The 14,980-nt window shown below is 38.6% G+C and overlaps 1 gene segment (V, D, J or C); it reads right to left on the reverse strand.

The window, feature by feature from the left end:
* Positions 1–1,848: 1,848 nt before the first annotated feature.
* LOC137308051 (T-cell receptor alpha chain constant-like) overlaps positions 1,849–14,980 on the reverse strand; it is a 31,308-nt gene continuing 18,176 nt past the window's right edge. Inside the window, 4 exon segments of the C gene segment in view lie at positions 1,849–3,224; positions 4,790–4,897; positions 6,501–6,548; positions 6,673–6,972. Coding sequence covers positions 4,791–4,897; positions 6,501–6,548; positions 6,673–6,972 — 455 coding nt within the window.

Here is a 14,980-nt window from a genome sequence, read left to right on the forward strand (position 1 = left end):
ATTCTCACAACTCTCTGAGCAAAGAAGTTTCTTTATTGGGTTTATTAGTGACTATCTACTAGTTATGGCCCCTAGTTATGGATTGGTATTTTTTCAACCAGCAAGTGGTACACGAGGTTGTACCATCAGATGAATAGAGTGGGGTTTATCAGTCTGATGGCCCTTGTCAACTTTCCTTCCCTATGTTCTCGAGTTATCCCTTCCTGCAGTGCGCTTCAGAGCCTCTGCCATAAGACCACTTCTTACTGTCCGAATGATATCAGCTTTCCACTTCACAGAGCACCAATTCTATGGCATCCCTACATTAGATTGTCAATTTAGACCCTAATAGTTCCGAGTTAAAGTTGCATTAAGCCCTGGTTAGAACCCACCTGGAATACTGCGTTCATTCTGCGCATCGCACCTTAAGAAGGATACATTGGTCCTGGAGGGGTTGCAGCACAGATTCACCAGAATGATACCGGGGCTTAATTATGAGGTCAGGTTTCACAGACTAGGCTTGTATTCCCTCGAGTATAGGAGATTAAAAGGTGATCTAATTTAAAATGGTTAAAGGATTTGATAGTGTACGTAGAGAGAAACTATTACCTCTGATGGGGGAGTCTAGAACAAGGGGGCATATCATTTCAAATTAGGGCTAGGCCGTTCAGGGGTGATGTCAGGAAATACTTCTTCACACAAAGGGGAGTGGAAATCTGGAACTCTCTCCCCCCCAAATGTTGTTAAGGCTAGGCCAATTGAACATTTCAAAACCAAGATTGATAGATTTTTGTTAGGCAGGGTATTAAGGGTTACAGAACCAAGGATGATAGATAGAGTTAAGATACAGGTTAGGCATGATTCAAATGAATGGCGGAACAGGCTCGAAGGGCTGAACGGCCGACTCTTGTTCCTATGTTCCTAATTCGTTGCAGCATACTGTACAGGAAGCGGCAGGATGGTTGGATTAGACCAAGAGATGCATAAAGGAATAAAACACGCGTCCAATTTTTCAAAACTTGTCCAAAATAGTCAAACTCCCGTGACTTTACAGACGTGGGTTGAAGAGCAAGTACAATCATCAGTTACAATAGAGAATATTGGGTCCAGGGAACAACGAGCTATTTAGGCCTTGTTTAATAGTCATACATTTTTGTCCACTGTTTATCGAGACCTTTGATTCTAAATTATTATCCATAGCTCAATAGCAAAACTGATGGGATTAGTTGGTGCTTGGACATTTGTCTGCCAACAGGCTAAAGAACTTGACAACACCAAACTAAAGCATTGTACTGCCACCATTGGCAGGATGTCACTGCTGTAATGTAGGAGATGCAGCAGCCAATTTGTGCACAGCAAGGTCCCACAAACAGCAATGAGTTAATGAGCAGATAATCTGTTGTTTGAGGCATAAATATTGGCCCAAGACACCGGGGAGAACACCCCTGCTCTTCTTGGATAATAAGTGCTATGGGACCTCTTACGTCCACCTGAGAGGGCAAACAGGACCTCGGTTGAAGTCTCATCTGAAAGATGGCACCTCCGACAGTGCAATACTCCCTCTGTGCTGCACTGGAGCGTCAGCCTAGATTTCGTCGTCAAGTATCTGAAGAGGGAGTTGAACCTACAACCTTCTAACTCAGAGGCGAGAGTGCTACTAACTGAGCCTTGGTTGGCAGTGACTTTACATAGGCAGTGTACGTTATAAATATGGATATAGCCGTTTATATTGAGGGTAGGGAAACAGGAAGCAAGGTTCTGTAAACATGCAGACTTAAGGTTTTTGATATATTATAGAGAGATAGATGCATCTTTCATAATGGAATAATTGTGACTTAATGTAAAGAAATGACTAATTAAAAGCGTAAATTGTATTAAAATATATTTTATTGGCAAGCATTGCTGGAAGAAATCAACGATTCTGAAAAGCCCACTTAAATTCGTCTTAAAATGTAACAATAGTGAGGAATATTATATCTAAACTAGCAAGAAGCATCTCAAGTGTAAATCTTTTCTTTTAAGTCTACAATTAAACCAGATATCCGACATTCCATTGATACAGTAGCAAGTCAGTACATTTTCCTTTAAATGAGTCTCTTGGAATATTTGCATACACGCACAGAATGTTCTCGTGAATTCTCTTAGGCCCTTTGAATGGAGGCAGCAACATTGTTATTTTAAATATTTTGAATTGGACAGCTGGAGTGCCGTGTCCAAATCTGGGCACCACACTGGCTGTCCAATTCAAAATATTTAAAATAACAATGTTGCTGTCAAGGCCTTGGAGAGGATGCAGAGGAGATTTACAAGAATGGCATCAGGCATGAGGGACTCCAGTTAGGTGGAGAGACTAGAAAAGCTGGGATTGTTCACTGTAGAGCAGAAAAGGTTGAGGGGAGATTTAATAGAGTTGTTCAAAATTATGAAGGGTTTTGATAGAGTACATAAGGAGAAATCGGTTCCACTGGCAGGAGGCTCGGGAACCAGAGGACACAGATTTAAAGTTATTGACAAAAGGACCAGAGGGGAGATGAGGAGAAACTTTTTTACTCAGCGAGTTGTGATGATCTGGAATGCACTGCCTGAAAGGGCGGTGGAAGCAGATTCAATAATAACTTGCAAAGGAGAATTGGATAAATACTTGAAAGGGAATAAAATTGCAGTGCTATGAGATAGCTCTTTCAAGGAGCCGGCAAGGGCACGTTGGGCCGAATGGCCTCCTTCTGTGCTGTAAGAGTGCATGATTTTCAGCATGGAGGTTTTTTTCCCCAGATTTCTGTTCTTCCCAGGAAAACACTAGACATTTCGTAGGATCCATTTCACGGGTTAGGACATTAATATTCCAAGCGCCCAATTAAAAGGCATATGACTTAATGTACAAAGAAGATAACATTTAAATCTTACAATGATACAGACTATACGTTTAATATAAAATCAGCAATCTCCAAATGTAAGTATGAGCAAAGCTTCGTCTGAAGTTCTACAAAGAAGAGATTATTCTGATTAAACTATACTACCGTTCTAGAGGAAAGGACAGAAATGACACAATCCTACAATCATGAAGATTCTTTACAAAATAACTTTTACATACAAACACATATATGCACGTTATATATAAAATGTTGCCTTTGGGTAGACTGTTCACTGCATCACATGTAAACATTATTCTGCGTCCATACAAAGATCTTTGGGCCTTCACCGCCATGACAGTCCGATTACTTCTGTGCTCGTGATTAATTGGCCCTCTGGATAGAGAAATAAGTAACAAATGGTTTTAGTATATTATAGCGTGTGGAATTGCCCCCCCATGCAAAATTAATCATCAAAAGTAACCTCTCAATGCTACCAGAACTGAGCTTAGATTTACAATATATTAAAAATTATTACATAGAATTTACAGCATAGAAACAGGCCACTCGCCCAAATGGCCTGTGCCAGTGTTTATGCTCCACACAAGCCTCCTCCCACCTCTTTTTAAGCAACCCTATCACCATAACCTTCTATTCCTTTCTCCCTCGATTGTTTATCTAGCGTCCCCTTAAAGGCATCTCTGCTATTTGCCTCAACTACTCCTTGTGGGAGCGAGTTCCACATTCTCACCACTCTCTGGGTAAAGACGTTTCTCCTGAAGTTCCTATTGGATTGATTAGTGACTATCTTACATTTATGGCCTCCTGGTTTTGGACTCCTCACAATTAGGCATATTTTCACTACATCTATCCTATCAAACCCTTTCATAATCTTAAAGACCTCTTTCAGTTCAACCCTCAATCTTCTCCTTTCTAAAGAAAAGAGCCCCAGCCTATTCAATCGTTCCTGATAAGTATAGCCGCTCTCTTCTGGTATCATCCTTTATCTCAAAGTAAATTTGTTTAGCATTAAGAAAAATGTGATAATTCTTAAACGAAAGCCTGTTAGAGTGTATTGGTCTTTTTTTTCTGATAGGCCGAGTGCTGTATTAGATATAGCATGCAACTCTAGATTGGGGCCAATGTCGATCCGCTACACACACAGCGAGATTACTCCCAATGTGACGCTGCGTGGTATGATTACATTTCCGTTTTAATTTGCTTAGGCTACAAAATATCTTATCTTATTCTGACTGAGACAATGTTATCAGAATTTACTCCCAACGTGGCTCAGTTATACATTCTTTTTTAAAGGGCATCAGTCGGAATCCTGTTATTTTCTTAATTTAAGTATGCTTTAACTATTATTTGGCAATCAAAATGAAGGTCTTTAAATAGTGTTAATTAAAGATTTCAACTTAAGAGTTGATCGGAATAAGTGGTTCTTATAATATTGGAATCGTGGGCACGTCCCTCCATTAATCTGAATGTATCTGATTGTTTTACTTGCTTTTTATATTAAATGTTAGAGATGACAGCCGTATCAGCCCTTGGTAACGCTCTCGCCTCTGAGTCAGAAGGTCGTGGGTTCACAGTAGCACTCCAGAGACTTGAGGACATAATCTAGGCTGGCACTCCCAGTACAGAACTGAGGGAGTGCTGCACTGTCGGAGGTATGGTCTTCCGGGTGAGACGTTAAACTAAAGTCCCGTCTACCCTCTCAGGTGGATACAAACAGTCTTATGCCACTATTCCAATGAAGAGCAGGGGTGTTCTCCCCGTTGTCCTGGGGCCAATATTCATTCCTCAACCAACATCATTAAAAACAATATCTGGCCATTTAACTTATTGCTGTTTATTCTGTCTGTGCAGGTAAAGGTTTATGCAAAGCAGACTGTCTAAAGGAGAGAGTTTTTAGTCTTTGATACTGAACTTGTAAAATGTCACAACTTGCGTCTCACCTTATGAGATCCAAACTCGAACAGTCATCAAGATATTGAATACGATGCTTTTGAAGAAGAATATTCTTAAGCCAAAGACCGTCAGAGAGAGAAGATTCATGTGTTCGTCTGTGAGAAGAGGAAAAACAAAAAAATAAGAATATCTAGAACGATAAATAGCATAAGAACACAAGGAATAGGAGCAGGAGTAGGCCATACGACCCACAGAGCCTGCTCCGCCATTCAATAAGATCACTTCCCCACCCGATCCCCATATCACTTGATTACCTCAGTGTCCAAAAAGCTATCGATCACAGTCTTGAATATATCAATGACCGAGCATCCACAGCCCTCTGGGGTAGAGAATTCCATGAACAAATATTGACCCTGCTCTGATATGTTAATATACGACATGGAATGATAAGTAAAGAGGTATGCTGCTCTCAATTTTGATATTTTGGAAAGTATTCCTTCAGAAACTTGAAGTCGAGGAGAGATTACACAAATTGGGGTTGTATTGTCTAGAGTTTCGAAGGTTAAGGGGTGATCTGATCGAAGTTTATAAGATATTAAAGGGATAGAGAGGGTGGATAGAGACAAACTATTTCCGTTGGTTGGGATTCGAGGAGTAGGGGGCACAGTTCTAAAAATTAGAGCCAGACCTTTCAGGAGCGAGATTAGAAAACATTTCTACACACAAAGGGTGGTAGAAGTTTGGAACTCCCCTCCGCAAACGGCAATTGATACTAGCTCAATTGCTAAATTTAAATGTGAGATAGATAGCTTTTTGGCAACCAAAGGTATTAAGGGTTATGGGCCAAAGGCAGGTATATGGAGTTAGATCACAGATCAGCCATGATCTTATCAAATTGAGGGGCTTAATGGCCTACTCCTGTTCCTATGTTCCTAACTCCGCAACCAGCTCAACAGCTCTCTATATTTACAATTTGCTGTTACCTCGGGGTATGTATTCATATAATGGATGTGTGCATTTATCTTTCGTTCTTTCTTCTTATCTTTCTTTTGTATCCATGCATCTAATTGTAATCGATGCGTTTAAGATGATAAAAGGAGTTGATGGTGTAGATGGAGAGAAACTATTTCCTCTGGAGAGTGGAGTCCAGAATAAGGGGGCATAACCTTAAAATTAGAACCAGGTCATTCAGGGCGGATAGATGGAATTAATATACAGATCAGCCATGATCTGATTGAATGTTGGAACAGGCCCGAGGGGCTGAATGGCCTATTTCTGTTCCTATGTCCCTTCCTAATTTCACGCAGGTATGTTTATGTGTGTGTGTGTGTGTGTGTGCTTGCTTTCTTTGATTTTCGCTACTTTATGCATCTAGAACTAAAATATCACAAGTGATACCTATTAATTGTTACCAACGGTTAATGGTTTAAAAGGGTAACTCGAGTGCATGTCATGTCATGTTGCATTGGTTAAACCAGTTGGAAAATGCAGCTGAATCCCTTTTAAGAACATACGCCTTCAACACATACACACACAAACATACACCCATACGCAAAAATACACATATGTACAAATGCATACAGACCCACAAACACACAAACACACACACACATAAACACTCACGCACAAACAAACACACACACAAATACATAAACACACACATTCATGCACACACGCAAACATCACATGTACACACACACACTCACAAACACGTTACACACATAAACACACACACACAAACACATACAGTGTACTAACCTCCTTTTGCATCTTCGTCAACCTTGATGCAGGGCATGTCAGAACCACCTGTAAAAGACAAATAATATTATTAAGAATAATAGCAGTAATAATGATAATATTAATAATAACTATAAGAGAATAGTTCACGTTATAATCTTAAGGTATAAAATTAATTTATAAATGAACATACCGATATCTTTCATTGTTTTCACGGATTCTGTACTCGAGTCGGTAGTATTGCATTGAAATCCCTCCTCCAGTTCCGATTTAGGCCCTGTCAGATATCCAACCAGACTGTAGCTCTTATCCTCGATGGATACCATAGCGTCCTCTGGGGTTCGTTTCTGCTCATTTTTCCCGGCCGCCAGGGATACGGTGAGGTTGTTGGGGAAGAAGTCTGTAACCAGGCAAACGGCTGAAACCTCAGTCGCATTGCTGGCTTCGGGTGGAGGGAGAATATAGACCGATGGTTTCAGAGTTTCGTCCCTTTCTGTTCATAGACAACGAGAAAAGAAAAAACATAATGTTCCATAATTTATCAATATTCTTACAATCTTTAACTACTAGGCTGACTCGTTTTTTACTATCGAAACTGAGGTGTATGTGTAAGTGTTTCTCTGATAGACTACAGAAAGAGTAGAGAAGCATATGGAATCCTGGGCTTAATTAATAGAGGCATAGTGTACAAAAGCAAGGAAGTTAGGCTAAACCTTTATAAAACACTGGTTAGGCCCCAGCTGGAGCATTGTGGCCAATTCTGGGCACCACATTTTAGGAAGGATGTCAAGGCCTTAGAGAGGGTGCAGAAGAGATTTACTAGAACGGTTCCAGGGATGAGGGACTTCAGTTAGGTGGAGAGACTGGAGAAGCTGGGGTTGTTCTCCTTAGGGCAGAGAAGGTTAAGGGGAGATATGATAGAGGTGTTCAAAATCATGAAGGGTTTTGGTAGAGTAAGGGTCGGTAACCAGAGGACACAGATTTAAAGTAATTGGCAAAAGAAGTAGAGGGGAGATGAGGAGACTTTTTTTTAATGTGGCAAGTTGTGATGATCTGGAATGCACTGCCTGAAAGGATGGAGGAAGCAGATTCAATGGTAACTTTCAAAAGAGAATTGGATAAATACACGAAGGGGGAAAATGTGCAGACCGATGGGAAAAGAGGAGGGGGAGTGGACTAATTGGATTGTTCATCTAAAGAGCCGGCACAGGTACATTGGGCTGAATGGCCTCCTTCTATGCTGTATCATTCTATGAGTCTACAATTAAACTGGAATTGAATTATTTACTTTGCAATAGTCATTTGAAAAGTCAGATGCAATACCTGGTTGCTTTATTTTTGCTTCAGGGCTGAATTTGAATATAAATTGTCACTGCCTTTCATAATCTTAAAGTTCTTTTGAATCACTTGGCGTTCTGAATAAGTGAATATATTTTAAAAATTTGTTCATGGGATGTGGGCGTCGCTGGCAAGGCCAGCATTTATTGCCCATCCCTAATTTCCTATATCTAGAGCAGAAAATGATTACAATCCAAATATGTCACGTGTGGTCAATTTGTCGTCATTCATTCACAACAATAAAGCATATTGTCTATTTTAAATGAATTCTATTCTGTTTGCAAGTGGGCGATGGACACATTTCAGCAGCTAATATGGCTTTAGCAGGTGAAATATAGAGCAATATGTTAAAACTCGCCAGCAACCATTTTGACAATACGTCTCATAGGAATTGCTTGACGAGAAAAGATCCAGGTCCATTTAGTTCTCATACCATCCTGGTAGTCGCATGATAGAATAATAACTGATCATTGACTAATCATAACAATCAATCTCGATCGATTAGTCTATAACGGACCCAGAAATGACCAGAGGAAATCATGAGTGGTGGAGAGCTTTGGGAATCATAACAATAACAACAACTTGCATTTATGTAGCGCCTTTAACGTAGTAAAACATCCCAAGGAACGTTATCAGACACAATTTGATAAGGAGACATGAGGACAGGTGACCAAAAGCTTGGTCAAAGGCATATGTTTTAAGGAGCGTCTTAAAGTTGGAGAGAGAGGTAGAGAGGCGGAGAGGTTTATGGAGGGAATTCCAGAGCTTAGGGCCTAGGCAGCTGAAGGCACGGCCGCTAATGGTGGAGCGATGAAAATTGGGGATGCGCAAGAGGCCAGAATTGGAGGAGCAGAAATCTTGGAGGGTTGTAGAGCTGGAGCAGGTTACAGAGATAGGGAGGGGCGAGGGCCATGGAGGGATTTGAAAACAAGGAGGAGAATTTTTTAGGACCATAGGCATTTTTCCCCACAGGCATGCTACACTTACCACATGCAATGTCTCAATGTATTCATATACTGCATTAAAATGTTATTTTCTGAAACATCAGTCAGAATGAGTTGTAAGTATGGCAATTGTTGTAATGTAATACTTTTCTGTCACTGAAAAGGACCTGCTAATAACAGAATATTGGAGCACAGAAACAGGCCTTTGGGCCTAACAGGCCATGCTTTACCTACCTAACCCACCTCGGCTAATTCCACCCTCCCAGTTGCTTCCTTTACCCATCAATAGTCGTTTTACTCATTTTATCTAGTGCATAATTTCTGGATTCTGCTTCAACATCAGTTTGCGGCACAAAATTCCACAACCTACCCTTCCTGTGGATAGTTTTCCTGATCGCCCCTTTCATTTTATGTGATTATTTGAAATTGTGCCCTCTTGCTGAGATCTGGTAACAATCTATCACTCTTTACCCTATCGTGACCCTTCATAATCTTGGAGGCCTTTTTAAGGTCGTCTATTAATGCTCCCGGTTCTAGTCAGAAAAGAATAACTTCTAAATTTTGTCTTCATAACTGCAACATCCTACTGACTCTATATCTCCATTGTTATTATGACCTTTCTAGAATGGGGTGCCCAAAACGCACAAAGTAGGATTACTTCGTCCTAGCTATGAGCTTGTAAAAAATAATTGTTTGCTGATTGTTTTGCGTTTTATGCCTCTAGATACCAAGCATATGATCCCATCTCACTTTTTAGGCCTTATTTAATTGTGCTGCCACTTTTAGGGACCGGTTTATCTGCACACCAGGGTCCTGTTGCTCCTCATTTAAAATCTTATCACTTCACGTCTATGTCATTTCACCATTCTTATTTCGTAAAGATAACTCTTAACATATGTTCTGCTTTGAGCTGCATCTGCCAATATTCTGCCCGTCTTACTAGACCACCTATGTCCTTTTGCAGCCTGTCATAATCCTCCACACTATTCGCCATGCCCCCAAAGTTGGAGTCAGTAGCCAATGTTGATGTTGTCCTTTCAATTCTATATATAGTCATTAAAAGTGTCTCCAACACAGATAACAGACCCTTGTGGGACACCATTAGTCAAAGCTTTCCATTATAAGCAACCTCCTTTTGCATCCACTCTTTTCGTTCTGTGTTCTACCATTCTATCTACGTGCCCGCTTCTCTTTAATGGTTTGCGCTATCTCCTTTGCCATAAGTGCCTTGTGTTGCCTTAGCAAATATTTTTAAAAAATTGTATATTTTTTTCTCAAATCTCTCTCTCTCTCTTTTCTCTCTGCGCCTTAATGTACATATCATGGTCAATAGTGGGTATATTTGCCCGTGTTAATTTTCATATTTAACATTATTGTCCTTACAATACTAATCCAATTGCCACTAATCCAATGTTAGACCATTATCTCTCTCAGAATCAATGTAAATATAAATAATGCACCTGTTTGTAAATACATTTTCTTATTTGCTTCTGGTTTCATTCGACTCACACTTACAAATATTAGTTCAAGGTTATTAACTACCCATTAACTGGTCTCAATATATAAATTATTATATGTTGCCTAGCTTATTATTTCAAATAGTTATACTTGAATCTATTGCCGGCATTACATTTGCAGCAAAGCTGTTGTTATACACTTTAAAGTGTTAATGGATACGCTTTGGCGATGCTGGACAGTAAATCATGATATCAACTGGGGGTGGGGGGTTGAGGAGGGGCAGGTTCGATTAAACTCCGTTTATTCTTTTTGGAAAATATTTCTGGTTTGAAAGACAAGGTTTCATTGAGATATTTGACTATATGCAATAATCAGTTGAGTTTTTAATTATTATTCCATTTTAAAGTTTTTACTAATTATTCTAATTGTCATATTTGACACAAATACTTTTTTTTGCATACCGAGGAGTCTCAGTCATTTCACGATGGTATTCAGGCACACTGCGTGATTAGGGTATAAAACAGAACTGAGAGATTATAACTATCAGGAGAGGCTGAACAGGCTGAGGCTCTTTTCTCTAGAAAAGGGAAGGCTGGGGGGTGATCTGAGAGAGGTCTTTAAAATTATCAAAGGGTTTGATAGGGTAGATGCAGAGAAGATGTTTCCACTTGTGGGGGAGACCAGAACTAGGGGCCATAAATATAAGATAGTCACTAATAATAGGGAATTTATGAAAAACGTTTTTTATCCAGAAAGTGGTGAGAATGTTGACCTCGTTCACAGGTGGAGTGGTTGAGGCGAATAGTGTAGATGGATTTAAGGGGAAGCTAGATAAACACATGAAGGAGAAAGGAATAGAAGGATATCATGATAGGGTGAGATGAAGTAGGTGTGAGAGGAGGTCTGTGTGGAGCATAAATACCAGCATAGACCAGTTGGGCCGAATGGCCTGTTTCTGAGCTGTAAATTCAATGTCATGTAATAGCCCATCGCTAAATGAATCTTGTTGGAAACTTTTCATGAATATAACAGATACCATGTTGGCTTTATTCTTTCACCTATTGACGCTTAATCTATTAATGTTTATTTCACTGTGAGCGCCAATGATGGCATTTCATTAGCTGCATTGTTACCAAGATTCTACTTCCAAACTCTAGCTTATAGGAGCCTGCTGTTTCTTTCACTAATGTCCAGCGCTAGCTAGCCTTGGAAACATGTGCAGACAGATCGACGAAGTTGGATAACCAGTTACATTTGTTCATTCAGTTTTAGGTGATTGTCATAGAAATTATAGAATTTTACAGTGCAAAAGGTGGGCATTTAGCACCTGTAGTGACTCATCCTCTGCCCTTTCCCCCAAAACCCAATTCATTTTTAAACAATTATCCCCTTCCCTTTTAAAACCTCTTATGAATGCTGCTTACAACTGTGCGACTTGCACATATATTTTAACACACATAGTATAGTGCCCAAAACGTGACAATATGCAAAAATATTGGGAGAGTCAGCTTAATCCCGGCTTCGCACCAGGATGTTGGTTGATTGCCAAATTCCCATAGTATATACCTTCCCAATGGATAAACTTACCAAGTATCCACTATGGGATTGCATTTTATTCCCACTGGAATATTTGGTCGATTGCTACTTTTTTTTTACTAGTAAGACATTAGAATTGTGAATTGCATTTTTTGTTAGACTTGGTTCCGCCTCTGCTGATTTATTTTGTGTTGTAATTTATATTGCTAGAATAGTTCTGTTGAATATTGTTTGCTAATTTCTAAATTTCTCTTGGTGCTAATTATGCCTACTGAAATAATAAATCACTGGTTTTAATGGGAAGAAAGGTTGACTCACTCGGTGTTACGGTCAGCCTGGTTCCAGATCCAAATGTTTGTTCGTAGTTATTATTCACACAGCATCATACGGTCATACAAAAACGATGTGACATGGTCAATTGTGATGTGCATTTTATAGTATGTATTGATGAGTGAAATTAAATATTATGTTGATGCATCTACGATCTGAAGTACAACTGGCAAAACACAGGATCATCTGCTAAATATTTTAAAAAGTAACATACATTAGATGACATTTTGTATTACTTATGTATGTATGTATGTATGTATCTATCATCTGTGTATCTATCTATCTATCTATCATCTGTGAATCCATCTATCTATCTATCTATCCATCTATCTATCATCTGTGTATCTATCCATCTATCTATCTATCTATCTATCTATCATCTGTGTATCTATCTATCTATCTATCTATCTATCTATCTATCTATCTATCATGTGTATCTATCTATCTATCTATCATCTGTGTATCTATCCATCTATCTATCTATCATCTGTGTATCTATCTATCTATCATCTGTGTATCTATCTATCTATCTATCTATCTATCATCTGTGTATCTATCTATCTATCATCTGTCTATCTATCTATCTATCTATCTATCTAACTATCATCTGTGTATCTATCTATCTATCTTATAGCTTTTAGTTAAAATTTGTGTGATACCCGATTTTATTATCAGTTAGCCACTAAAGATGTAAAAAGTAATTCTGAAAAGGGGAAACGTTATACTGAATAGCTTTTGATCTGTGATAGGCGTTTCATGACATGTTTTGCCTTTAATTTCATAGATGATGGAGATAATATCGAATGGCATTTTCATATTTGTTTTGTGCTCACATTTACAATTAATCAGAAGTAGTTTTTTTATACGGTAAAAAAAATAACACTTACTGGGTTCTACAAGTACTTTAGTCCCGCTTCCAAACGTTAGCTTATCATTGCCTCCATAATTCACACAGTGCCTTACTCTCTTACAAAAAATACTCCCTGGCAATCCACAATGTCCGCCTCATCTTTTTTCAAAAAGTGCAATCTAGTTGGCACAATGACCCCATAAATGTAAGTTTTTTTTCTTCATTTGATCCGAATTTAAGTAATTAAGTTTGAGTAACACCTAATTCCATTGTTATAAACCCAAAGCCTATGGCGATGAAGATGGTCCATTTACACATCTTTATTAATTCCTTTTAAATTTTGTTTTTAACAATACTGCAAGCCATATTAAAAATTAGAAATTATAGTTTCTACACTGTCTAAAGGAAATCATTCCACATTTCTATTTAATTTGATGCCACCTCAAATTTTTATTGTACGTCATTCAATATCCATGATCCCTGACATAAAAATGCATGTGTGAAAGCAATCTCTAACTTTCAGCAGTGTGTTTGTCTAATCTCTTATCGCTCTCTCATCTTTTTCTCTATTTCTCCCTTTCTCTGTCTGAGTTTATAGTGCGTTAGTCAATCATTGTACTCTTCTATGCAACTGGCCAACTGTGCAGTAAACTTTGAAGCAAAATATTATTTATAATCTTGCTTATTCTATTGAAGTTTATAATATTGCTATAAAAAAGAGTGTAAAATTGTTTATTTTGATTAAAATCATTATACAATTGACCGGTCACCAAATTTGGAAATATTCACTTATCTAGTCTAACCCATGTTTCCACTAAACCAATAGTACCCATATTCTTTTCAAATACCTTTGAATGATTCTGATTAATTTTACACACATGCAATGGCAGGTAGGTTTAAACGTACATTTAAGTTTGGTAAAATACTTACGTGGCTGTACAGTTAATCTAGTCCCTCTTCCAAATATTAGTTTAAGGTTCCCTCCTTGATTCACACAGCACTAAACTCCCCTACAAAAAGCCCCAGGGCTCATTTTATGACCCCTTCATTTACCTACATGATTTTACAAGCCATCCCGATTTAAGCAATTTGGTTACATTAGTCCAATTTACTTTTCCATGTAATTTGTTGCTAAGTGTTCTGTTACAACAACAAGGCAAGTATATTTGTCACATTGTATATCACTTAGATTAGTTTTAGTACTACATACGATTTTTGTCTCTGACCCACATTTCTCGATTATTTTGTGATTTCCAATGCTGTCCCATTAGATTCACATAATAGAATTGCACAGCATAGTCTGGTCAATTGCATCTCATTTAGTGTCTTGCTCTATTTGTTTCTGGCTGTCTCTGTGTGATTTTCCAATGTATGTCCACTAGATTCTACCGTATGAGACGTAACAGAGACTGAAACAAATGCAGGAATGGTTCACGTACATAACTTGTATTATTTGTGTTCCTAATGCCAACCTTAGTTACAAAAAAAAATAATCATTTTGGAGTGTTTATACCGTGACATCTAATATTTATTAAACAGTATCTATTTGGTGTTGTATTTAAAACAATCATATAATGTCACCCTCCTCCCTCACATCCACCAGTATCATAGAATCATACAGCAGAGAAGAAGGCCATTCGGCCCATCATGCCTGTTCCAGCTCTCTGAAAGAGCTAACCAATTAGTCCGACTCCCATGCTTTTTAACCAGAGCCCTACAATGTTTTCCTTTTTAAGTATATCCAATCCCCTCTTGAAATTTACTATTGAATCTGCTCCCATCATACTTTCAGACAGTGAATTCTAGATCATAACAACTCGCCGTGTAAAAATAAAAACTCATCTTTCCCCCTGCCTTTTTTGCCAATTATCTTAAATCTGTGTTTTTTGGTTACCCACCCTCATTCCACTAGAAACAATTTCTCCCTATTTACTCTATCAAAACCCTTCAGGATTTTGAACACCTCGATTGAATGTCCCCTTAAACTTCTCTGCTCTAAGGAGAACAATCCCAACTTCGCGACTCTCGCAACATAACTGAATCAC

The sequence above is a fragment of the Heptranchias perlo genome, unplaced genomic scaffold, assembly GCF_035084215.1.
Source record: "Heptranchias perlo isolate sHepPer1 unplaced genomic scaffold, sHepPer1.hap1 HAP1_SCAFFOLD_118, whole genome shotgun sequence".
NCBI classification, from domain to species: Eukaryota; Metazoa; Chordata; class Chondrichthyes; order Hexanchiformes; family Hexanchidae; genus Heptranchias; species Heptranchias perlo.